Source organism: Ochotona curzoniae, unplaced genomic scaffold (genome assembly GCF_017591425.1).
Source record: "Ochotona curzoniae isolate NIBS_2020 unplaced genomic scaffold, NIBS_Ocur_1.0 contig_2692, whole genome shotgun sequence".
Classification (NCBI taxonomy): Eukaryota; Metazoa; Chordata; class Mammalia; order Lagomorpha; family Ochotonidae; genus Ochotona; species Ochotona curzoniae.
Window position 1 is genome coordinate 18,632,472 of NW_024465556.1, and position 27,781 is coordinate 18,660,252.

The 27,781-nt window shown below is 38.0% G+C and overlaps 1 protein-coding gene across 15 annotated transcripts in view; it reads left to right on the plus strand.

Moving 5' to 3' along the window:
• KAT6B (lysine acetyltransferase 6B) overlaps positions 1 to 27,781 on the plus strand; it is a 166,454-nt gene that overhangs the window by 105,730 nt on the left and 32,943 nt on the right. For 5 of the 15 annotated variants that reach the window (XM_040976005.1, XM_040976006.1, XM_040976008.1 and 2 more), the window contains 9 exons: positions 823 to 938; positions 1,309 to 1,390; positions 4,384 to 4,516; positions 7,190 to 7,245; positions 9,099 to 9,220; positions 10,988 to 11,103; positions 13,836 to 13,977; positions 16,965 to 17,126; positions 20,110 to 20,203. In XM_040976005.1, coding sequence (XP_040831939.1) covers positions 823 to 938; positions 1,309 to 1,390; positions 4,384 to 4,516; positions 7,190 to 7,245; positions 9,099 to 9,220; positions 10,988 to 11,103; positions 13,836 to 13,977; positions 16,965 to 17,126; positions 20,110 to 20,203 — 1,023 coding nt within the window. Of the gene's footprint in view, positions 1 to 822; positions 939 to 1,308; positions 1,391 to 4,383; positions 4,517 to 7,189; positions 8,119 to 9,098; positions 9,221 to 10,987; positions 11,104 to 13,835; positions 13,978 to 16,964; positions 17,127 to 20,109; positions 20,204 to 27,781 lie in introns of all 15 variants that reach the window. The other 10 variants (XM_040976000.1, XM_040975999.1, XM_040976002.1 and 7 more) reach the window with 7 other exon arrangements.

Genomic DNA, 27,781 nt, shown 5'->3' on the forward strand with positions numbered 1-27,781 from the left:
AGTTTGGGCTGCTGCTGCGCACAGCACACCCGGTAGGGACCCTGGCTGGCCCCTTTGCCTGGTGCTGTGGCTCAGGCTCCCCAGCTTTCCTCTTTGGGATGAGCTGCTTGGCTCCTGAAACAGTGTGGAAAAATCTAGACACGCAGAAAACGGGGAACCTGAGTGCTCTTTGTTGCATTCCACTTGACCTGGATCTGTCAGCCTCTTGCTCTCAGATCCACCACTGCCACTCCTACTTTCAGAATTTAAACTCAAGGAGCCAGAGACAAGATGGCAATACAGTCCAGCAATGAGGCTCTCTTTTGTATATTATGGAATTTGTGGGATGGAGAAAGGCAGCATGTTATTAAGTAGCCCCAGCTTTCTGTTTAGCTCTCTGTTGTTTGAAGTTTTATGATTTCATTATGCACAGAGTGCAGGGAATGTTTGAACTATGAAGCACCTCTCTCACTCTCCATTCAGAGTGCAGCAGCCAACAATCTGAGTAGATGGTGGTTGATGAAGATGGCGAATGCAGAAGACTTAGCAGAAAGTACAAAAATCAGAAGCCCAGCTGTGCATATGTCATCCTCAAGTTTCTGAAGATGTGTGGTTGAAATTGGTGTAAAATTCCTATAGGCATTCTATTATATAGAAGGAAAGAAGAAAACAAAAGAAGCCATGAAGGAAAATTTACAGTCTGTTGAGTAATTTTTTTACATTTTCCACTTCCTAAGGTTCCTTGGCCGACATCATCACCTATCACTAAACGTTAGGGAAGGAGAATTTTTTTTTAATGTAAAGTCCCATTCCTGTAAGGTAATTTTCACTTTCTTCTTTTAGGGCACCCATCCTGTTTGAAATTTTGTCCTGAATTAACGACAAACGTAAAGGCCTTAAGGTGGCAGTGCATTGAATGCAAGACATGCAGTGCATGTAGAATCCAAGGCAAAAATGCAGTAAGTATGGCTCTCAACAGTTGGTTTCCCAGTAAATTATTAGCTTTCACTGTTAATTATTTTCCTTCTTGTAGGTTGTTGCTGTTTTGCTTTTTAAAAATATATTATATCAAATCATAGCTTGGATCTTGTTTCTTTGTTACAAAAAGGTATCTTCAAAAATTCATGGAAAAGTGAAATTGAACAATAAGTACAGTTTGGTGTAAAAAAGCAAAGTTGGAAATCCAAGTGCAATTTTTCATAATACTGGTTTTTCCATGAGTTTTTTTAAAGACCTCTCAGATTTTATTGTTATTAATTTGGTAGCATAAGAAATTTTGGTCTTTTACATAGGTTTCAGTGTCAGTCTCTAATATGTTGTATTTTACAGGATAATATGCTTTTTTGTGACTCTTGTGATAGAGGATTCCATATGGAGTGCTGTGACCCACCACTTTCCAGAATGCCAAAAGGTGAACTTTTTAAACAATGTGAAAAATGTTTTATTATTCATTAGCCTGGTCTTGATGCAGCCTAGAGGTTTATGGGTTCCTTTGACTTGTTTTTTTCTCCCAGCTTCCCCATAATTGCAAATATAATGCCTATTGTGAACTGAGAAGTACAAAAGTATTTATTTAGGTAATAATAATAATAATAGAGACTGTAATTCAGATCCATGAATGAAAAAGATCATCCTTTCCCCTAAACCACTCCTGTATTAGAGTAAGTTCAGAAAATATAGTTCAAAACATAGAACACACAGCATAATTACACATGCACAGTCTAGAGGTATGAAAATTTTTATTTCCAATAATGCTGGTATTGATGGCCCCAAAGTTCTGTGACATGAAGCCATCTGCATTTTCAGGAGTGGGGAACCATTAGTTAATACTTGGGACATGAACTTTTTCATAGCTGATTATTCTGATGGAATATGAATTTTCTTCTCTGTTCATTGTGCAATTGAGCCTGGCTTTTTGGCCTCCGTTTTGCTCATATTGCAATATAGTAAACTCTTTAAAAATATTCTTTCTTATTGTAAAATATATAGATTTATATTATAGAATAGTTATAAAATTCAGATAGGAAAAAAAACAAACTGAAAATGCATTGCCTGTTTCCATTACACTGTTTAAAAGAAGTGAAACACTGTGTTCGTGCCTTTGTATCCCTGTTTTTCACCTTGTTACCACTAGCAGATTATAACCATTCTTAACATCATTAAATGTTTTCCTAAGCAGGGGTCACAAACCTGGTGACTGTGGAGCACAGATACGCCTTCTTAGAATCATGTTTTTAAATTTTTGAATTTGTGTCCTCTTGGACTCGTTTTAACATATTTTCTCCGATTACCTCTGTATTGCTCCCTGTTGTCTTATGACACATACTGTACAATCTAGGTGGTTCCTGAGGTAAACTGGATTTTGTAATCGTGTGCATAAACAAACCATAATTTATGAATTCAGTGCTCTATCCAACACATTACAAATATTTCCAATTTTTTTGTATCCACAATTATTTCCTTAGAATAAACTCCTAGAATAGAAATTTACGGATCAAAAGCTACACCTGCTTTCAGAGTGCCCACCAGTGTATGAGATACCTCTTTCCTGAATTGTAGCCAATACTAACTATAAAGAACTGTATTTAAGTGCTTCTTTGATGCATCTTTTATATGTTTTAACATATATCTTTTTATATGTTCTTGGATATCAGAGGCATCTTGTAATGTGTAATACATATCATGAAATGCATTGTTCCTTCAATTTTTTTTTTACCTATTTGATAATAAAGATATTTACCATTGTTTTTTTAAAGTAGTGACATTCGATATACCTCGTGCTTTTCTGCTTGCTTATGTATCATCTATTGTAGAGTGTCTGCTTTTATCCATTAATCATTTTTCCTACTGAAAGTTTTACTTCTTCCAGTTTTGAAATTTTCTTTTTAAAAAATTTTTGTGTATTCAGATTCATGAGTGTTGGTAAATTCAGCTTTAAATATCAACATGCTTAGATTTATATTAGTAGACACAGTTTTTCCTAGTATTTGTAAATTTCTTACATTATAATATTCATCTGTCTAGAATTTTTTTAGAGATTTATTCATTTATTTATTTAAAGGTAGATTTTCAGAGAGGAGAGACAGAAAGAGAAAAAGAGAGATTCTTCATCCGTTGATTCACTCCCCAAATGGCCACAGTGGTCAGAGCTGAGCCAGTCCAAAGTCAGGAACCAGCAGCTTCTTCCTGTCTCCCTTGTGGGCACAGGGTCCCAAAGCTTTGGGCCATCCTCCATTGCTTTCCCAGGCCACAAGCCGGGGGCTGAGTCTGAAGTTGAAGAGCTGGGACTAGCACTGGTGCCCAAATAAAATTCTAGTAGTGCAGAATGGAGGAATAGTCTATTGAGCCACGACACCAGGCCCTAGATTTGATTTTTGTGAATGACAGGAAATAACCCTCTCCTTTCCAGATATATAAAGCTTTTGTTGGGTCACCCTTGTAGAATCATTTCATCCTTTTCCCATTGATTAGAAATGTGGCCATTTTGATATTCTGAACATTTGTATAGGCTTTGATTGTTTTAATCTTACAGTTGCTACCCATTGATTTAATTCACTGTGCCGTATGTATAGTTTTAATTACTGTAGCTGCACAGTACTTATTTTTTAAAGTTTAATTTTAAAGTAATACTTCATACTGATAATCTGTTTCTAGTGTTAGAAATTTCCAGAAAGGGCCCGGCGCGGTGGCGCAAGTGGTTAAAGGTCCTCACCTTGCACGCCTGGGATCCCATATGGGTGCCGGTTCTATCCCAGCAGCTCCACTTCCCTTCCAGCTCCCTGCCTGTGGCCCGGGAAGGCAGTCGAGGATGGCCCAAGGCTTTGGGACCCTGTACCCGTGTGGGAGACCCGGAAGAGGCTCCTGGCTTCAGATTGGCATAGCATCGGCCATTGCACTCACTTGGGGAGTGAATCATCGGACGGAAGAGCTTCCTCTCTGTCTCTCCTCTCTGTATATCCACCTTTCCAATAAAAAAATAATAATAAAAATAAATCTTTTTAAAAAAAGAAATTTCCAGAAAGAGATTGATAAAAGAAGTATTTTTTTTTCTAGTAGATCTAAAAAACTGACTAACTTGAAAATTTCTCCTTCAAATCAAAAGAGACATGGTATCTGACAGGAGCAGGTTGTCACATGTGTTTTGTGGTGGTGGGAAGCTTACTGATGTTTTTGGAACAGCGTTATGAAGGATCCTGAGGTAGAGGTTTGCTCTCCCACCGTCACCCCTGGGGAAATTGGCCTTTAGTAATAGCTTCCTGAGGAAAATGACTAAAGGGAATGGCCTACTTTTGGGAGTGGAGTATACAGCATCTTTGGGCAGCCTACAGTAGCTGCAGTTTATATTTAATATCTTCTCCTAAGTTGAAATATTAAAATATTTTTCTCATATATATATTAATTCAGGGATGTGGATTTGCCAAGTCTGCAGACCAAAGAAAAAGGGAAGAAAACTGCTTCATGAGAAAGCTGCACAAATAAAACGACGATATGCAAAACCCATTGGACGACCGAAAAATAAATTAAAGCAACGATTGTTGTAGGTTGAGATCTTATCAAAAAAATCTTTTCATGTTGTGGTTAAAATATAGGTGACTGTAACTCCCTTAGGTTCCATTAGGCCTTTTTGGCATCATTTTTTCCAACTCTAGAATAAGGAATATTTCTTCTTTTGCATAAGCTGTAGAAAATTTTTGAAAATGACATTTGTAATTATAATTGGCATTTTGGGGTCTTCTGTTGGCAGTAACTGTGATACCAGGTGACATTTTTCAAGCAGCAGGATGGAATCAGAATGTAAGAATTTGAAACAATGATTCTGCATACCTTTTTTTTTTTAAACACTGGCTGAGCAGTGGGAAGGCTTAATTATATAAATATTTTCATAGGAGTTTTAAAATAAGAGAAGGATTTGTCCATGTAATGAATCTCTTTTGTCACACTGGATAACATTGTAGAAAATTATCTTTCTCTTCTGATGTTGATTTATTAATTTCACTGCTTTTGGGGAGATCTTTTACTAAATAGAAGCAATTGAGAAAACTACGCGTGACTGCTCCCAAAGGATTAAAATAGGACCTCTGGCAAGTGTACACATGTGTAGGCTTACATATAAAGCATGAATACACAGCGGCCTGAAGATCCACTGTGATAATGCCATTCCCCCATCCTGTTGCCATCTGATTGCCTTTAAAGCCTGATAAAAACTTTCAACAGGAATCTGTAGAGAAATCATAAGATGTAAGATGAGTCCAATTTTAACTAGTGTAGGATATATGTATATTTGTGTATCAGCATTAAATATAATGTTTACAAATGAAATTGATGGCTTGCCTGCCTCTCCCAGGTCTACCAAGAGATTGTTACTTTCTCTTTAGGCTTAGTGAAAGGGCCATTGTGACTCAGAATGAGTAGGTACTCTGTGCACACCTTGAACAAACACCAAGAATCTTACTCAACATGCTGACTCTTGCCCCTAATTTTTGTCTGAAGCAGTTCACCACCTTCCTTGTTCCTAGAAAAATAGTACCTTCCTGAGCCTTTGCCTCCTAAGGAGAAGCAGAAATCAGACTCCCAGAGTTTTCTGTGAAGCTTCATGAAAATCCTCCAAGCAGTAGACATTAAAAAAGATTTTTTTTTTGTTAGTTTCTAGAGGTAAACCATGAGACCTACGTATTAATCAAAATTTTCTTGTTAGTGGCATTTGGAGTAGAAATTACATTTTTGCATTCATCCTGTAAATGCATTATTCTTAAAATGAGATTGTATCCTCAGGGCCCAATTAAGAAACAAATTAAGATATAAACTTTCTAAACACAGAACACAGCTGAAAATTGCATCTGGCATCAATCCTAACTTTTTGTTTATCCAAAACTGTCCTTTGGGCTTAGAGAAATTTTTAAGACATATTTTAAAGATAATATGCACGCTCCCTTTCTGGGTGAGTGGATTCCAGAGGCCATCCAAGCGGCAGGCTTCTGATGTGAATAAACCAGATGAGGTTTTTGTTGGTCACCCTTGCTTTTGTTGTCTGGTAACACCAGATACCTCCAGCTTTGACCTGATGGGGCTGAACCAGTGGCTGCAGATGAATCAACTCAGAGATGAACTCAGTAGCTTGCCTCGGTCTGCAGCAGCATCCCTTACATGTGACCCCTGAAGTTTGTCCAGGATGACCATGAAAATGTGTCCTATTCATAATTATGGGAGATGTTTTTATGATTCAATGTCATACGATTTTCATTATTAGCCTTCCACTAAATGGATAAGTTTGAAAGTGCATTTTTTTTTTATGAGCCCTAGTAGTGACATGATTTACATTCACGTTTCTGTTGCATACAATTCTCTAACCTGTGCGGCTTCCTAAGCCCTGCCTGAGGCGAAGGCAGTCAGCTGCTGCTCACGTTGGTGGCTGTGCTAGTGGAGCGGCTTCCTGTGCCCATTGGCCACACAGCGGCATGGGCGGAACCAAGTGTACAGATTCTGATTGCCACGTGTCTGATAATGACCATGGTAAATGTGCTACTTCTTCACCAGACTTTCCATGTCATGTCTGACTTGCTGTAGCTTTTCTTCAACCATTCCTTCCATTTTTTGCTGTTGTTGTCCTTTTTCCAGCAGTATTTTATGCTGTAATTGTCTCCTCTCCTCAGAAGGTATTATTTACTATCTTACCATCCTAAGCATATAGTGCTGAATGAAGTTTGCTTTTTTTTTTAATACAAATTTATAGGCATAACTTAATTCTAATTATTAAAAAAAATTTCAGGTTGATTGCTTTTAACTAGCGATTAGCTAAGCTTATTCTTTCACTTCTGGATAACACATAGATCTTATTTTCTCTAATATGTTAAAGATGATATTTTAATAAATTGTATTTACTTGTAACAATGCAAGGGATAGAAATATTTTTATTATAATGCAAGTGTTGGGTTTTCTGTTGCCTCTGGGTGCACATGCATTCTTTGTGTACCTATGGGATTGTCCATAGTGGAATCATGACAGGCAAATATAGTTGCTGCTGCCCTTTTCAACAGAAAAACATCTAGGTGGTGGCACACACCCAACATCATTTTTAGGGCTGATTCAGTTTTAGGGTAATTTCAGTTGTAGGGTAATTTAGTTTCTTCAGTTTGAGCGACATTGAATGCATCTAGTTGCAATAGATTTTCTGCTATTAATTGCTGATACTATTCTCTAAATTTTTGCCTAGGTCTGTAACCAGTGATGAAGGATCCATGAATGCATTCACAGGAAGGGGGTCACCTGGTAGGGGTCAAAAGACTAAAGTCTGTACCACACCTTCATCTGGTCATGCTGCATCTGGGAAGGACTCAAGCAGCAGATTGGCTGTTACAGACCCCACTCGGCCTGGTGCCACCACCAAAATCACCACCACCTCCACCTACATTTCTGCCTCTACACTTAAAGTTAACAAGAAAACCAAAGGGCTCATTGATGGCCTTACTAAGTTTTTTACACCATCACCTGATGGTCGCAGATCACGAGGTGAAATAATAGACTTTTCAAAGCACTATCGTCCAAGGAAAAAGGTCTCTCAGAAACAGTCATGCACTTCTCATGTGTTGGCTACAGGTACCACACAAAAGCTAAAACCTCCACCTTCTTCACTTCCACCCCCAACCCCCATCTCCGGTCAGAGCCCCAGTTCACAACAGTCCAGCACTTCCACTTCTTCTACCTCTCCCCGTAGTTCTTCCAGCCAGTCCAGTGCGCCCTCGTTTAGCGGTCTTACCAATAACAGCCAGCTGAAGGCCCTCTTTGATGGGCTTTCTCATAACTATACCACTCAGGGGCAGTCTCGAAAAAAGGGACACCCAAGTTATGCACCACCCAAACGTGTGCGTCGTAAAATCGAATTTTCTTCCACGGCAAAATCTAAAGCCCATTTCTTTGGAAAAAGAGATTTTAGAAGTAGGTTTATTTCTCACTCCTCCTCTGGCTGGGGGATGGTGAGAGGATGTATTTTTAAAGCAATTGCTCACTTCAAGCGAACAACTTTTCTTAAAAAGCACAGGCTGCTAGGCAGATTAAAATATAAAGTGACCCCTCAGATGGGGACCCCCTCACCAGGGAAGGGGAGCTTGGCAGACGGAAGGATTAACCCTGAGCAGGATGATGGTAAGCAACAGGTCAAAGCTGCAACCAAACCTGCGTCCCATCCCTTCCTCCCCACCCCCCACTCCCAGAAAGGAAGAAAGAAATCCCTATTTATCACATAGGCCTTAGCTATTTCTCTCGCTCTCACTTCACTTTCATACAGAAGTAGTGAAACTTTGACCTTTTCCTAATGCTGACTAAACCTCCAGAATACAGTTTTTTCCAGCTAATACTTTCCCACCTTTTATTATCTGTTTCCATTTGTAGTGACACTAGGACCCCCAGATGCTTCCATAGCGTTGCTTATGGCTTTGTAGTCCCGCATGAGTAGCCGCTGTCATGCTTCTGCCGTGTTCTCCCCATGCCACCTCTTCAGCCACGGTGCTGATAGGTCGCGTGCCGTCAGTACTCCGCCAGGAGGTCTCTTGGCTCTCACGTCCCTCTGCTTCATTGCTTTCTCAGGACAAAGTCCATCTTGCTTCCATCTCCACAAAGCCTGATCTGTGATTCTGTAAAGTGTTTCTGGATGTGAGTGCATCTGTGTGTGTATCCACTTAGGGAGCAAACGGATTTCATGATTTCATTGAATAAATTGACCCCTTACATTTGCTACCCTTTACAAGACAAAAATGAACAATGTGTCATTTGGACAAAGTGGGTAGAATTTATTACCTCAAAACTGATCATGGGAATTCTGTAGATTATAATGTCTAATCTCAGTTGAAATTATGATTTTGTTTTTAATCACTCTTATTTTCCTTTGTATATATACTAAGCCTGTAAAAAGGTGACAGTGATTAATTCTCATAAAAATTTGGGTATAGCGGACAAAGGGTACTGCTGAATCTGTGAGCAGTGCTTAGATGGAAAAGCTTATGAAACTGTCCCCTTCACTCCCCCAAAGAAAATCCCTGTGCTGATTGGGTACCATTGTGGTAATATATGGTGGCTATTCATGATTCAAGTCAGTGAATACACTTTTTGCTGGTTTTAAATGACAGATACTGAAATAAAAATAAACATCAAACAAGAAAGTACAGATGTAAATGTGATTGGAAACAAGGATGTCGTTACGGAAGAAGACCTGGATGTTTTTAAGCAGGCCCAGGAACTTTCTTGGGAGGTAAGGTCAGGTTACCATATTGTTGTAGCACAATAATATGTGGTTTCCAACTCTTTTTTTTTTTTTTAAGATTTATTCATGTATTTGAAAGAGTGAAAGAGCATTTCCATCCACTGGTCACTCCCCAAATGGCCGCAACAGCCACAACTGAGCTTTTCTGAAGCCAGAAGCCAAGAGCTTCTGGGTCTCCCAGAGAGCTGCAGGTGTGCAAGTATTTGGTACCATCTTCCGCTACTTTCCCAAGTACATTAGAATGGAGTTAGATGAGAAGTAGAACAGCCGGGACTAAAACCTGTCTCCAGATGAGATTCTGGCCCTGAAGGTAGCAGCGTTACCTACTGCAGCACAGGGTCAGTCTTAGCTTCCACCTCTTAACATGAAATTGCGTTGCTTTTTTAAAGCTTCAAAATTCCTTGTGGCTCTTATGTCCTTCTTTTGTTGTCTGGGTATTTGGAAGCAATGACTAGAACTGTCTCCACTCTTGGATGGAGCAGTATTGAGGATGAGTCTTAAAAAATGCATCTAGATATGAAAGATTCTGATTGTTTTTGACTACATTTGGAAAATAATTTTGAACATTAACAAAAAGAAAAGCATTGCTTTTAAGATTACTGGTGCTTCTTCCAACACAGATGGCTAACCATATGAAAAATGTCTCCTATTTTTAACTCTTTGGCACTGATGAAAGCAATATTGTATTTCGTGATTGGCTATTATCACTTTAATTTCATTGTCCAGTAGTTGTTTTAGATGGTTCCACTTATACTATTAACTCTGATTAGGTTTTGTTGCTTAAATGTTGAAAGGTAAGGCTATTGGATTTTCAAAGAAAAATGTGTGATGGGTTGTGGTGTGTGTGTGTGAAGTACATTAGATATCTCGGGCTAGTGTTGTCAGGGAGACTTCTCACCTTGCTTACTTCCTGTTTTGTGTCAGTGGTTTGTCTCTGACTCATAAGCTTTATTTGTAATAGTAACAATCCATGGAGCTAGATAACTTCTAGCTAGGGAGTGTTTCTATCCCCTTTTCTGTCTGTATCAGAATGCTTTGCGGTAGATGTCCTTTGCAAAGTAAATGTCCAAGTTCCCCAAGTCATTAAAGATTTCAAGTCCTTGCCATTTTTTCCCCTTTTGGCTTAATTCTGGTATTTGTGTACTATGACCAAGAGGCTACTTTCGGAAAAATACTCAAGTCTAAAGCCGTCTCATTCCAAGATGGTAAAAATGAATTCTTCATTCCAGAAACATTTCTTGTTCTGTGCCAGGCACTTTACCAGAAGCTGGGAAGACCGCAGTGAATCTTGATTTCATCTGACTTATGTAAAGTAAGGGGAATATAGGACATGAACAGTGAACTGAAAACCTCATGATTGATCATTTAATCATGGTCAGGGCAAATATTACTTAGTGGAGGAACAGGAAACTATAAGGGTGGAATAGTTCTGTTATTTTACTATTTCAGTTTTAATACATTTTAATGGGTTAAGTCTAGTTCAATACATAATGGGATGTATTTACATCCTACTTGTTTCCTTTCTAATTCATAATGTTTCTTAGAGTGTTTGTTTGCCTTATGAACCTAACACAAATATTATTTCACATGGGTCTATTATGTTGTTTTAACAAAGTGAAAATCAGAAATTAAGAATATGATTAAGATCTCCATAGGATTTTATAGTCACTGGTGAACAAACTAAAATGTAAATGAAGTGTGCCATTTTATAAGACTTATGTCTCATTATTTATTTTTTCTTTTTTTCCATGACAGAAAATAGAGTGTGAAAGTGGAGTGGAAGACTGTGGCCGGTACCCTTCTGTGATAGAATTTGGCAAATATGAAATCCAAACCTGGTATTCCTCGCCTTACCCACAGGAATATGCAAGGTAATGGAATAAACCTATCGGCTTATAACTTCAGCATCAAGTGATTTCTGAAAGCTCTTAGTCTATTCTGAGTACTTTCCAAGCTATTAGCTTTTGTAGTATTACTTGGTACTATGTCAATTTTGCCTCTTAACTTCTAAGTGATACTTAAAAAAAACCAAACTTTTATTATTTTCATGTTATTTGGAAGGCAAGGAAGAGAGAAAGAGAGAAGCACCAAGTAGGAAGGTGTTCCATCTTCCAGCTCATTCCCAAATGCTTCCCTGCGCTGGGATTGGCCAAGGCCTTAGCTTGCAGCCTGACTCTCAGCCTGGGTACCATGCTTGCTTTCTAGCAGTGAGGGGGCAGTAAGAAGCCAAATCAAGGGAAGAAATTTAGCCATTTAAAAATGCCAGCATTTCTTTAGTCATCTTTTTCATTTCTCCTAATTTGACTTGTTAATTTTATCTCTTAATGTCTGGCATTTCATTTTTTAGGATCTTTACTAAGAAATGTTTTAAAGATGAAAAATGAGAAAATAGGTATGGTAGAGAGTCTTAAGACAGCCTTCTTCAAATTTTTGAAGGCATTAGTGACTAATATTAAAACTTAAGAGAAATTATTAGTATCAAGATCTTCATGTTGTGAAATAAAATTAGCTGCTAGCTTACCTTGAACTGATATATCCTAAACTGGATATATTATAAGAAAAGGGGCTTAGAGAGAAACGAGTGTGGTGGCACATCAAGCTTATCCTCTACCTGCAGTGTTGGCTGCTCCACTTTAATCCTGTCACCTGACTTATGGGAAAGCAGCAGAGGATGGCTCAAGTTCTTGGGTTTCTGTGCTCACGTAGGCGAACTAGAAGAAGCTCCTGGCTTTGGACTGGCTCAGTTCCAGCCATTGTGGCCACTTGGGAAGTGAACCAATGGATGGAAGACCATTTTCTCTCTTTCTTTGTCAAAATTTGCCTTTCAAATAAAAATAAATGAAAGTTTAAAATACATAAATAAATGTATGTTATACGAGTATATTATAAATAGATTTCTTCTATCAGGTACATCAGCATATCTTATTAATATCATCAAATATTTTAGCCCTAAAAGTTTTTGGTAATTGTGGATTTACTCTATCTTCATAAATACATGTTATCTTGTTAACAAGTCAAGTCACTTGAAAAAGTGGCGATGGGTGAGGGGGGTGAGTTTGTTCCAGGAGTTAAGTGGCAAGCCTGAGTCAATAGTCTTGTTTTGTCTTCCCTGCTTAATACCACCTGGCTGTGAATTCTAGAATCATTGTTTTTAAATGCCTGAGGGGCTGGTGTTATGGTACAGCAGGTTAGGCATCTGCTTGTAGAATTATCCCTTCCCCATTAAAGTCCTAGCCACTTAACTTCCAATCTTATTTCCTGCTAAATTACCAGGCAGGGTGGCATAATTTGGCCCTAATACTTAACTCCTGACTTCAGTGTCCACAACTTGGCTGTTGCAGCCATTTGGGGAGTGAACTAGAGGAATAAGTATCTCTCTCCCTCTCTTTCAGTCATTTTGCTGTTCATACAAGTAGATCTTTATGAACATGCATACAGAGCCTGGAACGGTAGCCTAGTGGCTAAATCCCCACCTTGCATGCGCCAGGATCCCTTATGGGTGCTGGTTTATGTCCCTGCTGCTCCACTTCCCATCCAGCTCTCTGCTTGTGGCTTGGGAAAGCAGTGGAGAATAACCCAAAGCTTTGGGACCCTGCACTCTTATGGGGGACCCAGAAGAAACTCCTGGCTCCTGGCTTTGGATCAGCTCAGCTCTGGCTGTTGTGGCCACTTGGGGAATTAACCAAGATCTTTCTGTCTGCATCTCATTTTCTCTGTAAATCTTCCCTTTCCAATAAAAATAAATGTTTTTTAAAAATGCATGTGAACTTTGACTTGTGGGTAACTATAAAGTCATTTGCTCTGGAGACTTTGAATAAAAAATTTGAACCTAAGTGCAAGATTAGAATTTAATACCAACTCTGGCTTTGTATCTCTCCCCAAAACTGTGTGTCTCATTCTGGTACCTCCCCAAAAAGCTTACTGGTGTTTCTAAACATTTTCTTGCGAGTACATCTGATGTCTGTTTATTTTGTTGTTGTTGTTGTTGTTGTTTTTAGGTGGAAACAAGTCAGGCAGGTAGAGAAAGCTTTTAGTTTTAGTTTGTTATTCAAAGAGACAATGAAATTGGTTGAGAACAAATTAGCTTATTTGCCTTTCCGTGTTTGGTCTGCTGTTTTAGACCTTATATAATAACCCTGTGATAATGACTTCAGATTTAGTTACCTCATCTAGAAGGAGAAATGGAAGTAACTAAACTCTGGGTTTCTTTGCTACATCAATGTGCAGATTCTTGAAGTACTATAATAAATTCATTTCTCTCTAAGAAGAGGTGGTTAGGTTTACTGACCATGTACACTGTTAGAAATATCAGTTTAAATCTGAATTTTGAAAAATATGCACCTATTCTGCTGATTCTTGGAGTGGTGGTTCTAAACCTAAAATCTTTATTTCCTTAGTACATTTCTAATAAGGGAACAAATTTTTTTTTCACAAAGTAAGGACAGTGTATATTATAAATAATCTTTAAAAATACATTTCAGCTTGACTTAATACTTGTTTTATGACTGACTTTAATTTTCCTCCTTTTTTTTTTAAATAATGTGGGTATTGCTAGGCAATCTTTACTCAATCTCATAGATTCCTGATTTTTAACCCTTAACAGATTACCAAAGCTTTACCTGTGTGAATTCTGTCTTAAATATATGAAAAGTAAAAATATTTTGCTAAGACACTCAAAGAAGTGTGGATGGTTTCATCCACCAGCAAATGAAATCTACCGAAGGAAAGACCTTTCAGTGTTTGAGGTAAGAGCATGTAAATTAAAAACTCCCTGTTTGAAACATGGAGCTCCTGCTTGTTGATGGTGTATTGATTTATGTCTAGAAGGTACAAAGTATATTTAATTTTGGCACTGAAATCCAGACTGCTCTTTAAAATACTGCTATGATTTGGAATATTTATTTAACCATATTAAGCAACCATTTAGATTGATGGAGAATCCCTGGTTCATCACATGGACTTTTTTGTCTTCCCCCAAATCCCTGTCTGCACCAGATATATTCACCAGTGAATTATGATCTCAGCTCTTTGTAAATTCCACTTTTTTTGGCAGGAGAAATTAGCTTTGTTCGGCAGCTCCAGCCAGTGTCTGGCAGGTGCTCCCTCTGCCTGGGAATTGAGCAGCTGTGGGTATCTCCTCAATACACAGCCACCTGTGTTTCCATCCACTTCTTGGCAAGGTGGATAATCCTTTTGGTGAGACCCCAGCAGATGTTGGGAGTCCCCTGATCTGGGTGGATTGCCACCCCTGGAGAACTCTGTTGTTCACAGAAACCCCCTGTGGCCATGTGTCTATCATTGTGGGTTTCTTGAAGACATTTTGTTTGCAGGGTTGATTTAGTAACAGAAGACTCTGCTTTTCTGTAGTTTATTTGTTTAACCATGTTTCTCTTGTCAGTTTCAGGGATCCAGTTTAAATGATTCAGTAGTACTCAAAGGAGAACAGGCCTTTACTTAACAGAATTTCTTAATTCTCTTTATTCTCTCCATGTTCTCTTGCCCAGTTTGTGTTCTTCGCTGCTACTCGTCCTGGTGCATTGTTTTTCATAATCTGGGTGCTCAGCATAGTCTTTGTGCAGCAGTTCCTTCTCTGAAATCCTCTCACTTTAGAATTACCCTTATTTATTTATTTTTTAATTGTGGAAGTTTAGACTTATCATTCTGCCTAGCAATTTTCTCTTTACTCCTGGCCTGCCATTTATTTCCACCGTGTTTAGTAAACCAAAAGTTATAACACAAACCAGGTTCCTACTGTCAGACATGTTTGGACAGGCTAATTTTCCCCCAGACTGATCTATCTGTCTTAAAATTTCTGAAAGTCCAAGCTTCTGAAATAGCAAGCCTGAAGGAAGAAGGGTATTGTCAGTAATATACTTTAGCTAGCCACAAAGCTTTTCAACCTGAACTTCCTTGACGTTTCAAGCTGGGTAAATTCTTTATCATAGACACTGCTCTTTGCATTGTTGCATGTTGAGCAGCGTCCCTAGCTTTCATCTAACACCAATAGAAGAACTATGACCTCTGGTGTGACAACTGAAAATATCTCCAGACATATTCCAATATCCCATCATGGACAAAATCACCCCCAGTGAGAACCACTGGGATGGAAAACAGACAAATACATATTACCTGACCCTTGTTTGACTAGGCTGCTACCCAGCCGACCTCAACCAGGTGAGACATCAAAGTGGCCCTCACTTCTGTCACAAGTTTAGCTTTCCTACTGGTTTTTTTCCTTGATGTCTTAGATCTTCTGTTCTGACCACAATGCAATAGAAGTTAGTATTTATTTCCCAAGGGACAAAATATGTCTGTGGCCTCAAGTAGTTATTAAATAAGTTAGCCTGAGTCGGCCTGTGTGGTAAACACTCTCATGACCTGAGGGAGGCTCTTCTGGAAAAGAACATCCATTTTGCTGGGGTGGAGAGAATGGTCTGCGCTTTTGGCCAAGAACATGTGCAGATGAGAGGGAAAACTTCAGAGGCACTTTTGTCATTTGTTCATTCGAAGAGTTAGATTTGATGAGTACTACGATCTCTATTCTAGAATGTGAGTTAATATGTTACAGTTTAATGCGTTGAAACCACGCAGTTTGCTGTGTGGTTCGTAAAATGAAGAATAATACTTTTATATCAGACCTTACACAAGGGATCAGAATTTGGCTTCACATTGTCATATCTGTTTTTCTGGTTCATATGTACATCTCCCCTTCCTTTTTGTAATATGCTACATTTCCAGAAGAATCATACTCTCAATCCACGAAAATTTGTTTTAATTAAAGAGAGAATTGTATCGTCTGAGCCTACTGCCCATATTTGATTATGTTGCTATGTGTGGGATCTAGGTTTCATCCATGGGAAATAGTTACATAAGATCTAAAAATAGTTTGTGCAATTATGAGAACCTGTATGGTCAACAGGAGACTTGCAAATGGTCAAGTTCATTGTTGAAGAACTCTGGTTAGTAGATATGCATTTCCTCGAAGAAGAGTGCTAAGGATATCCTTCTTGAATCTGTGAGCTTTCTGTTTCCAACAAGTAACTATGTTTGATAAAAGAAATTGGCATCTGTGCCTAGCCTCCTGTCTGTGGCCATCAGGATCACAGCTTGATGCTTTTATTTTAAAGAGAGTAGACTGTAATCATGGTACTTATTGTAGGTTGAAATCCGTCTCACTCTCTTAGTAAGTATTCCCAGCATAGAAATTGTATCTTTTCCAATTATATTTAAAATGATACTTGGGGTAAAACCAAAATGGGAGTCTCTTTTGCAGATCCACACATCTAGAGAATCAGAATAATTCAGTTCATTTATTTTATTTTTATTTGAAATTCCTTTGAAAATAAGGTTTAACTCTTGAGAAGTATTTTTATTTCTTTGTATCCTTTTAACTCAGATTTATTTAATTCCAATAAAAAAAGATTTCCCTGATCATCTTTAACGTATAGTAAATTGCAAATAGAAATTACTCCTGTGCTAGTGATTGTTCTTTATGTGGGTGGCTTACAGAGAAATTTAACATACTTTAATTTATTCTAATTTGAGATAAAAGTGGAATTCTGTTTTGCCTAGTGGCAGCTATTTTCTGGTCAATTCTGTATTTATTTCATGGAATGTTTTAATCTTTCAGTTTACGATTTGAAAATAAAATTAAATACTTTGTATACAAGAAACAATTATATATTTAGTGCTATTTTTATATTAAATAATGTTGTCTGTTTCTTTTTGCTAGGTTGATGGGAATATGAGCAAAATTTATTGCCAAAACCTTTGCTTGTTAGCCAAGCTCTTCCTGGACCACAAAACGTTGTATTATGATGTCGAGCCATTCCTTTTTTATGTCCTTACAAAAAATGATGAAAAAGGCTGTCATCTGGTTGGATACTTCTCTAAGGTAAAACAAGAGCCAGCATGACCTTCATTTGCTTTTTCAGAATGCTTTTGGTAGAGCCCAGTTCTTTCAACAGGGTTTGGTTGTTTTGTTTTGTTTTAAATGCCTGTGATTTGAATAAGTGGCATGTGTTCCTGAAAAGCTCATGTTTATGTTTAGAGCTTATTTACAAAAACAAAAACAGAAACATTGTGCCTAGGAAGTGTGTGACACGCTTCTTCATTGGCAGCATTCTCTCATATTATAGTTGTTTTGCCCTACAGACCACCTAGCATCCTGGAATTTTCTCAGTCTTCTTTCTCTTTAATCTCAAAGTGGTGTCAGCATGAAGGTTTAAAGTGTCATGTAGCAATTAGGGTATTATTCTCCCTTCTCCTTGTTGCTTTCCCATTGTCAACAATGTCTCGGTGAGCTAGAAAATTGGCATTTGGACAGTCAAACTAATATACTGGCTTTTATTATCCTTTCATCTCTCAATCTCTGCTGATAATTTGGAAAGCAGCCTTACCTTTAGAAGCTCATGTACTTTAGTGCTCTAGTACTTAGTACAGCTTCTTACCTTTAGAAGCTCATGTACTTTGGTACTTTAGTACTTAGTACAGCTTCTTACCTTTAGAAGCTCATGTACTTTAGAAGCTGCCTGCTCTTAGTACAGGGAAGACCCAGACATTTGAGATGATAGTTTGTCTTTTTCACTGGTTTAGAAAGCAGTATTATCACAGTTTCCTGCTCAAAGGTTGCTAGAAAAACATCAAGAAACTAATATGAAATAAAGAAACTTTGGAAATGTTTACAAGGCAGTGACCTTACATTTTCTTAAATACCTAAGGAAATAATTAAGATTTATTAGATGGTACATAAACAGTGACAGTAATTAGGAAACTTCCAAGCAGAAGGTAAATTGATTAAAACCCTGTGCTTTATGATGTAATTTTCCATGCTAGGCAATAAGTGTTGTCATTTAATGTGAATGGAATGCCTTATGAAAGTACCATTTTCCTTGAAGATCAGAAGGTACAACATATTATAAAGATGCTTTGCAAACTGTAGTTTAAGAATCATCCCAGAGACCATAAATAGCCAGTCATGAAATTGCTCCCATGTTTCAATCCACTTACTTGGCAAAGCTTTACAATGAAAACAAGGAAAGTTAATTTATAAGTAAAGAATTTAAAGTTAGTGGTCATGATTGCCTTTCTCGTTATAAAGTGGTGTATCTTTTTCATCATGAGTTTGAATGTAGGGCTGTCTGTCTTGTTCTCTTATTCCTGAGTCTTTGGCCTTTTGAGTAGGCCCACATAGAATGTGCAGTCGATGGTGACTCCTGAAAGTTGAATTTCTGCCTCTCTTCCTCCCATGGTGCTACTCACATTTTACTGAAAACAGGTTCAAGTTTTCTCATTTTGTCAGAGGTTCTCCTGTAGTTGCCAGCAGCTACTGTTATGTTTGGTAATCTGGAATACTGATTTTTCTTTGGTGGCACAGTGAAACAAAAGTTCTAAAACTAATCATTTTAAAGACCAAATGCAAATTAGACCATGTTCTGACATTTCTAACTGAAATTTAGGCATGTCTGGCACTGTGAATTTATAGTAAACCAAGTTCTGGAGGTTATTAGAAAGGTCATGAAAGACTCACCAGCAGTTGGACAAGCTGGTCTAGAAGTGTATCATGTAGATCATTACATGCATATGATTACAACCAGGAAGAAAAGAAGGAGCACTTGGTTTACCCATGTCAGAATTTAGCCAGCGCCACATGTGTTAAGTAGGGTGGCAGATTTCAAGAAAGCTCCCAAACATGGGGATAGTTCTGGACAGAGAAAGGAACTGCATCTAGAATGAATCCTTTTACAACTCTTTTAAGATGGACTCACTCATTTGTCTAACTTCTGCAACGCAGACCATTTTGAACCTTTGCCATTTGTGTGAACTTTGGTGATAGATGACACCATTTTATGAAAACTGACACCGTTCCTGCTTCTTCCTCATTTTGTAGAGGCTTCACGGGCAACTATGAATGTGCCAAAACTTGAGAACTCATCTTTTTCACAAAGAAATCTTCAATTCTGCCATGTAGGGTTTTTTCCACAACCATTTCCTGTGATCTTTCAAATAGGTTCATTAAAGATCTGGGTGTTCTGAAGTAGTTCTTTGATGTGGTTGGTCCCATTTGTGGTCAATCTCATTTGTGGTTTATGTTTGGCCAGAGTCTTCACAACCTCAAAAACCTTTTCCAGATCTTTTTTGTATAGGTTTTGGCAGCTTCTTTGTACTCTGAGTAAAATGCTTCTGCTCTGATGCCGTGTGCCATGAAAACTGTAAATTCTTCTATAACTATCTGAGCTCCATCTTAGCGTATCCTGCCCCGTCTTCCTCCTGGTTTCAGACTGTTGACAACATTTAGGTCTCAGTTTTGTTTGGAGGTTTTGAGGTTTCTTCTTGTTGTTATCTTTTTTGTTTGTTTAGTTTTCCTGGTTTGAAATGAAGGTGATTCCTCTTTTACCTTGACGTTCTATTCACAGGAGAAATCTATGTGTGCACACAGACCTACGTGCATACCACTTTAGTTTCACTGGGGGCTTTGGCTCAAAGGCAGATCCAGATGGCTGTTGCAGTATTATAAAATATTATTTAGCAAAGTAGCTAGATAAATCCTGACTTACTTCCCTGGGTGACTCACTGGATGTTATTTTCTGCGTTTCCCAAGTTGTTTGAAAGCATTTCTTTCATGCTGTATTTGCTTTCATTTTGTTCGTTTTTCATTGTTCTTTAGTGTTTTGGGGTACTGATCTAGAAATAAAGACATAATTTGTGAGACTTAGCTGATAGTTTGTGTGATTAACACTGTAGGAGTGTTTTGCTCCATCCTGATCTAACCCATTAGCTCACCTTCGTGGACTGTTTGACAAGGACAGTGGCAGGTGCAGGGAATTGCCCACTTCAGCAGAGCTCTGACATGCTTGATCTGTTTCTCGTTCCCTCAGGAAAAGCTTTGCCAGCAGAAGTATAATGTCTCCTGCATAATGATCATGCCCCAGCACCAAAGGCAAGGATTTGGACGGTTTCTCATTGATTTCAGTAAGTGAAGTGTTTTATTTACTTTCATGACCCAGGGAGCTGATGGCTGTTACAGGAAGCCGTAACACATAAAACTTTATTTAACCTACTTTGCTGTTTTATCAATAGACAATGGATTTTCTATTTATATTTACATAGATTACCAAATCTTCCTCAAGTGAAAAATTTACTGCTGCTCAGTTATTGTTCTTGAGGAAATTGAGACTGGATCTCTGAGCAGTGTCAGTAGCACACAAAGCCATTACACTGAATGAACTGGCAGAATTACATTCCATTCTGTGGTGCTCATGCTCATTAGCACAAAAAGAGGCAATTATTTGCGATTAAAGCTAAAGGAAGTGTTATTTAAAAGGATTTTCAGCTTTCTAAAAATTTTGCCTATTATCTTGTACAGCTCGGAGTAGGAAAAGGATATTTCCATTTAGAAAAATAGTTCTTTCAGTTAGCCTAGCCTGTACATCTCCTGAAGAAATAAGCCTTGTTCTGTTAAATGCTCTTATCTGTTACAGAAATTATTAGTGTTCATATTTAGAGGTTTTCAAGAAACACTTGTTTTATGTATGCTTCTATTCTTAGCCTCCTCAAGAAAAACTGGAATAATCTAAAACAGTATATGTAAGCTAATGTGCTTTAAAGAATGATATTTTGCCCCCTGGTTATTTTGCATTGGATGCATATATGGAATTTCAAGATGGTATTTCATGAAATGATTGAGAGACTCATGAAGGCCAGGTTTCCTATAGTAGTCATGTCTGGTCAGGTAAAAATTTGTCACCAGAAAGAATCTGCTTTTTAATTACCATAATTTGCCTAATTATTAACTATAAGAAATCTTCAGAAGATACGTCAAATGCCCAAAACCACATTGTAAATTTGCTCATAGAAAACCATGGTGGAGCATGTTCAGTCTAAATCTTTATTATTTGATATTGAATATGGTTCTAAAATGACTAATATACAAGTTGTGAATTGATTTGTGTAACTTATTGACATTGAAGGTTATAATTCTTTTTAAACATTTTAAAAATTATTTTTAGATAACATTGACAGTTATTCATAATTCGTAACACTAAGTTGTACCAATTCTTTCCTCACCTGAATATTCCAAGGGATCCACCTTGCCAGGAGTTCATCATTTTCATTTTAGTCCTGGCAATTATCATCTTTGAGAGGGTAAAACCAATTATCTTGTCCTGAAGTTTTTTTGTGGTCACCAAGCATAAGTTATTCATAAGTAGGGTACTTTCTGGAATGCATAACTATTGTTGTTTTCAGCTTAAACTTGTGATTGTGGCTTTATGCCTACAAGCTAAGGCTTACTTCTTGGCACTGTAGTCATGATCTTCCAATGATCTCCATTCTTTGACAATGTGTTCCCTCCCCTGAATGACTTCTTTCTTCACCTGCCTCTGTCTGTCCAGAATCCTGTTAATTTCGCCAGCCAAATCAAGAGCCTCTTGTTTGTGATCCCACATTCTGGGCTCCGTCATCTACAGCATCACACTTGGTCTGTGTCTTTAGTAGTCAGATATCAGTGTTAAGTGTTGTGCTTTCAACCTACCATTTCCTTGCATACCCTCCTCTTTGTTCCCAATAGGACAGTTTTACCAGTCCTTTGCATTAGATGTTTTTCTTTAGATTAATTGAATCCCCAACATGCTATGGCTGGTGGCCATGATCATTTTCTACCTAAAATTAAAAAGGACCAGGCAGTTACAAGTGAAATTCAGGCTGTGAATACACTAGCATATTGGTACAGTGTGATCTGGCACTAAGGGTTTCTAAACAATCCAGTGACAAAGATCTTCTCTTCAAATGTTCAAAAGTTGAATTATTTTAGTGCTAACTATCTCCCATGCATTTTTAAACTTGAACTTCAAACACAAGTGTTGACTCTTCTGGATAGATTTGGGCCATCAGCATATGATGAGGCAACACCATGCTGAGGGTGTGGTTTATAATTTTCATTCCTGTACGCTTGGCATTGTCCCCACACTAGAATGACTTAAGGACTGTGATGAAAGATTTGAATCAAGTTGAAAGAGAATTGGTGTTGTTCCCTCAGAGAAAATACAGACTATGGGAAGAGTAATTTTTTTTTTAACACTCAAAGGAAATGGGAACTGGTGTAAACCCAACATAAATTCAATTCCAAACCAAAAGAATTCCTTGGCCACAACACTTTTAAAGACAATGGAATAGAATAGATGGTACCTCCCTCTTGGGAGTTACTTGAAATAATGGTAGATAAATATCTTTCCAGAACCATTTAGATTCAGTCTTGCAAAGGGGAGGGATTAATCACAAAATTTCACAAACATTTTCTGCCTCCTAATTCAGAGCTCAAGGCAAGAAGCATAACTAGGTTTCTGAAGTCTGCTCTGACATTTTAAGGGACCTTTTAATAATTTATCTCTACTTGTGCATGAACCTGGGGTCATTTGGTCAGCAGGTTCATTTTCAGTTAGTAAAATGAACTTGTAAAGCAAGAAAATATTGTATGTATAATAACTCCTAGTTTAGCAAGTGAATGAAGACACCAGCAGGGAGCCACAGTCATGATAGAGTACTGTAAATTGTGTGGCTATAAAGAAGTACAAATGTAGTACTTTGAGCATTGTTCTTTAGAACAGCCAGGAAAGAGAATGACCCACCCTCAGGTGTTTGTCTCTGGTTGTAGCTCTTGCTGAGCTTGGCAGGTGTGACGGAAGAGCATCAACCCCTGGCTTACTCATAAACCACTTCTTGGGCTTTGTGACCTTGCCACAAACTCAAGTAGGTGGAGGAGACGGGAATTTTCAATGAGCCAAAGTTGCACTACCTTGCTTTCTCCTGGATTCCTAGATTCCTTTTCTTAGAAAATTTTGGAATCCTCCCATCCTCGTCTACATATGCGAACACTGGAACACCTCTCATTGTACTCTCCATCCCCAGCAATCATCTTGAAAACTCAAAAGGACCTGGTGTAAATCTTCCTTCCCTTAAAACTCTTACAGTTCCTGCTGCAGTTCATCGCTTTAGCAAGGAAATTAGTTGCTGTTCCTCCCAAGGTTCCTGACAGATTGCCAGGTGCTGTGCTGAGTACAACAGTGTTCCCTAGCTGGCCTTTACCTGCTCCTGATGCCCAGAACAGCCCAGCCTTATCCGTCTCACTATTTTTTCTTTAATTTTAAAATAATTTCAGACCTAGGGAACTTTACAAAAATATTAAGATTATCCATGTGTTCTTCCTGTTGACTGTCCACATGAGTGTATATGCTTTCTGCTTTACTGTTCTCTCATCATTTTTTTCCTCAGTCATTTGAGATTAAGTTGCTAACATATTGTACCTTGGGTGTGCTTTCTGTGAGCCAAGATGCTCTAATACTTAGCCACAGTAGAGAGTATCAAAGTTACTAATGTTGACTCACCTCTGTAATCTAGTTTCCATCCCTTACTCTTCTGATTTTGCATTTTTCATTAATGTCCTTTCTCGGTGATGGGAGGAAATTCCCCAGTTATAGATCATTTGTCATACCTGGTTGTTATATTTCTTGAATCTCTTTTTATTTGGAATAATACCTAGTCTTTTGTTTTTCATTACTTAGATGGTTTTGAAGTGTACAGGCCACTTGTGTTATGCCATGTTCCTCACTTTGAGTGTTTCTGATGTTGTACTCAGATAATAAATTCTTTTTGGGAAAAATATCACAGAAGTGGTGTGGGGGCCTCCTGAGTGTATCTTAACTAGGTTTGCATGATAACACATTTGCCCTATAACAGGTTGAAATAGTACTTGCCAAGTTTGTTCACTTTTTCCCTTTGTAATCAGCAAGTATCTGGTGAGAGATATTTTGGAATTACATAAATGTCCTGTTTTTCATTACAAATTTTATCTTACTAGCTATAGCATTTATGAGTCTTGTTGAAGTAACTTATAGTATTTACCAAATGGTAATTTTAATTCTATTGTTTGTTTATCTTAATCGTTGGGATTCTTTTTTTTTTTTAGTTTAGTTTATTTGTTTTTATTGGAAAGGCAAATTTACAGAGAACAGGAGAGATAAAGATCTTCCACCCTCTAGTTCACTCCCAAAATTACTGCAGCAGCCAGAGCTGAGCTAATCCGAAGCCAGGAACCAGGAGCCTCCTTCATGTTTCCTCTTGGGTGCAGGGTCCCAAGGGTTTGAGCCGTCTCTGCTGCTTTCTTAAGCCACAAGCAGGGAACTGGATGGGAAGTGGAACAGCCAGGATATAAACCCGCACCCATATAGGATGCCGGTGCTTAGAGGAGGAGGATTAGCCAGTTGAGCCATCGTACTAGCCTCAATCATTGGCATTCTGTTAAGGAATTTTCTCTTCTTCCATGTATGTTAACTATTCAGTTTTATTTTACAATTATGGATTCTAAGGTTTTAATTTTATTGATTATAGCTTTGTTCTCAAAAGAGAAAATTGTCCCCTAAATATAAAAAGGTTCAGATAATATAGTGGGAACAAGCTTGTACTTGTACCTGCATTACATTTTCTTATCCATTGCACAGTTTCTTACTTTACAATATAAGTTGGTGTTCTAGATTGATCTTATTTTTTCCTTCTAAGAACCTTGATTATTTGCAGTGTAGAATAGTATTTAGAAACCAATGTTGGGACTGTCAAGTTTGCTTCTTACTACCAGCGTGTCATTGCTTCCCGGCTCTCTAAGAACAGAGCTAAGTGTGTATACATACCTGTACTCCGTTTAGCTTTGCTGTTTTTTAGTGAGAACCCTGGCTTCTACTTTCCACATTATATCTATTCACATGCTTTCCTCCTACACTACACATGCCAAGGAGTTTCCAAATTGCCAACTCATACCACTGAGAAACACTCTTAACTAGAGGTCAGTTCCTTGTATGTGGTTCTTTTTGCTGTACCCTGAGAATAACCCAAGTACTGTGTTCACATGTCATTTGAGTCAGTTCTTTGTAATTTTTCCCTTAGTTAATATCCATGAAATATAGCTAAGCTCATTTGTTTCACTTTGTTTCCCATTTTAATTTCTTCTCTTCTTAAAATTAGAATGTAAAATATTCATATCAATTTTTAAAGGTAAAATTATATCCATGGGTGTACCAAGAGAAACATCAGCTGATTTAAAGTCGCAGATGTGTTAAATGTAGTGATGATTCACTTCCCCGGCCCCTCCATTCATTCCCATTGCCTCATCCTTCCCGCAGGTTGCCGAAATCATGATTTATGGATTATTCTGTTTGTATTTATTTTTTCACATATGAGCAAATAGGTGTATATTTTTCAGTTTTCTCCTTCTTTCTTACAAATTACATTCTATAGATAATATTTTATGTTTTATTCCCCTACTTAACAGTGTATCGTGGAAATCACAATTTCTTGCTCATTTGGCGCCGTATTGCTTTCCAGTGTGTAGATGTAAATAGCTTCTTCACCTGCTTTCCTTTGTGAGGGCATGTAGGGTATCTGCAGTATTTTTTAAGTGGTAAAGTAGGTAATTTTGACTGACACAATTTTTTTGTGGCAATTGTACTATGTTTTATATAATTTCAATTGTTCAGGACTTTGCTTTGGCTGGGCCTGCAGAGCCAGAAGCCAGGTTACAAAACCTGTCCTTGGCTGTGACCCAGGAGACACCCAGGGAAAAATGAACTGCTCAGCAGTAGACAGAAGAGCAGTGTGCCAGATGGTGAGCAAAGGTGGCGTCATCACTCACACACATATTTGTACATATGCATTTATCTGATTACAAACTGGAAAGTGCAGGAGCATAGAAAGGATCAGTCACTTTCTTTTTTTTTTTTTTTTTTCCAATAAAGCCCTTTTTTATTCATCAGTGAATCAGGATATCCCAGAGTGTCCTGTACCAAACATCATTGCCAATAGTAAAGAAGACAGATAGCTGTGGCGGAGTGGTCAGATTTACTGAAAAGTTAACAATTCTTGGACAGTCTGTTTGCCTAGTGTGCATTAAGAACTCAACAAGAAGTAAATGAAAACATTCCAGGCTGAGGGAACTGGTGTTATGTTAGACATTTGGTTAACTACACAAGAAACTCCAGCCAGATTGAAGACCTAGATGATTAACTGAAACAAACACAAAAATATTAAAAAGCTGGAAATGAATTTTGATTTCCTTTCTGATCTTTGAATAGTTAATGACAACCTAAGCATCAAAATGATAGAAGATTTGGTGGTAGAAGATGCAGATGGGTTTGATTATAAAATTTTGAAGCTTCAATGAATGGAAAGTATTCATAATTAAAGGCAAACAACAAATATGCCAGATACAGGTTTAATATCTGTTTTTTACAAACAAATATAAAGGAAAAGTCTGACCACATTAGAACCCTCTAATAGAAAACTGGGCACAGAGGAGGAAAATCATTGGTGGCAGCAACGTTCCTGACACTTACCAAGTGAGCAGTGTGTTCCACCCCACCGAGAGTTGCGTGTAATACCTCACTGAGTCGTCACAACAGATGAGGTGTGAACTTTTATTTTACTTGCTGGAAAGGTGGAGTGATAGAGGCAGTGGTTTTCCATCTGCTGGTTCTCTCCCCAGCAGGCCAAAGCCAGGAGACAAGATATTCTATTGTGTCTCTCACGTGGGTACAGGGACCCAAGCACTTAGGCTGTCTTCAGCACATTAGCAGTGAGCTGAATTGGAAGTGAAGCACAAATGTAAATAGCCAAATTATAATTTTCTGCTTATCAAACAAGCAAAAGCTTTAAAACCCAGATCTAACAGATTGGCATAAAAAGGGCACTGCTGTATTTACACTAGACAAACTTCGGTGTTTACAAAAAATATTTTGGTCTTTTAAAATTTATTCTAATATTAGCATAAATTGTCATGTGAGTTTCATTTTAATATAGCAACTCTGTCTCAATGTTATTTTTTAAGTAGTCAGCTTCCTTTGTGTTCCACCCTCAATTATAACAACACAAACGTATAGTAGAATGCTGAGTTGCACAGATACACTGGGAAAATGAAATCTCATAGTTTGTCACTTGAAGAGTTAATAGTTTGACATGCTTGTCCTCATAGTGTCATTATTTGCCATAGGAACAAACTGAAACAGCCTTGATGTTCAGATGTAAGAGAGAACTATTCCCCTGAGAAAATTATGTTACATCCACGTGGTGGAATATTATTAGCCATTAAGGATTAATTCTGAAAGATTTTTAATAAAATAGGAACATACTTAAGATCAAGAAATGGCTTTTTAAAAAAGAATCTTTGAAAACAAGAGTCACCGAAGGCCTGATCTAGTGCTGTAGCAGTGAGGACAAATGAAGATGAGGCCTGCCTCTTCCTGTTTGTTGTGCAGCAGTTAGAAGCCTCCTGGCACTGAGTGGCTCTCGGTAAGCACTGGTTAACAAATGCAGTGCCTGAGGAATGGAGTGAGTACAGCTTTGTCCTTGTTGCCTGCGGTGTGGATTTGGACATCTGTTTGCTACTTCCCATGTAGCTCAGAGCTCACAGGGAGGAAATGAAAGTCATAGGCACGCAGTGATGGGTAAAACCATAGATGAGAATGAGGACCCCGGAGGATCGCAGTACTTGAGGTTACAAAATCTAAG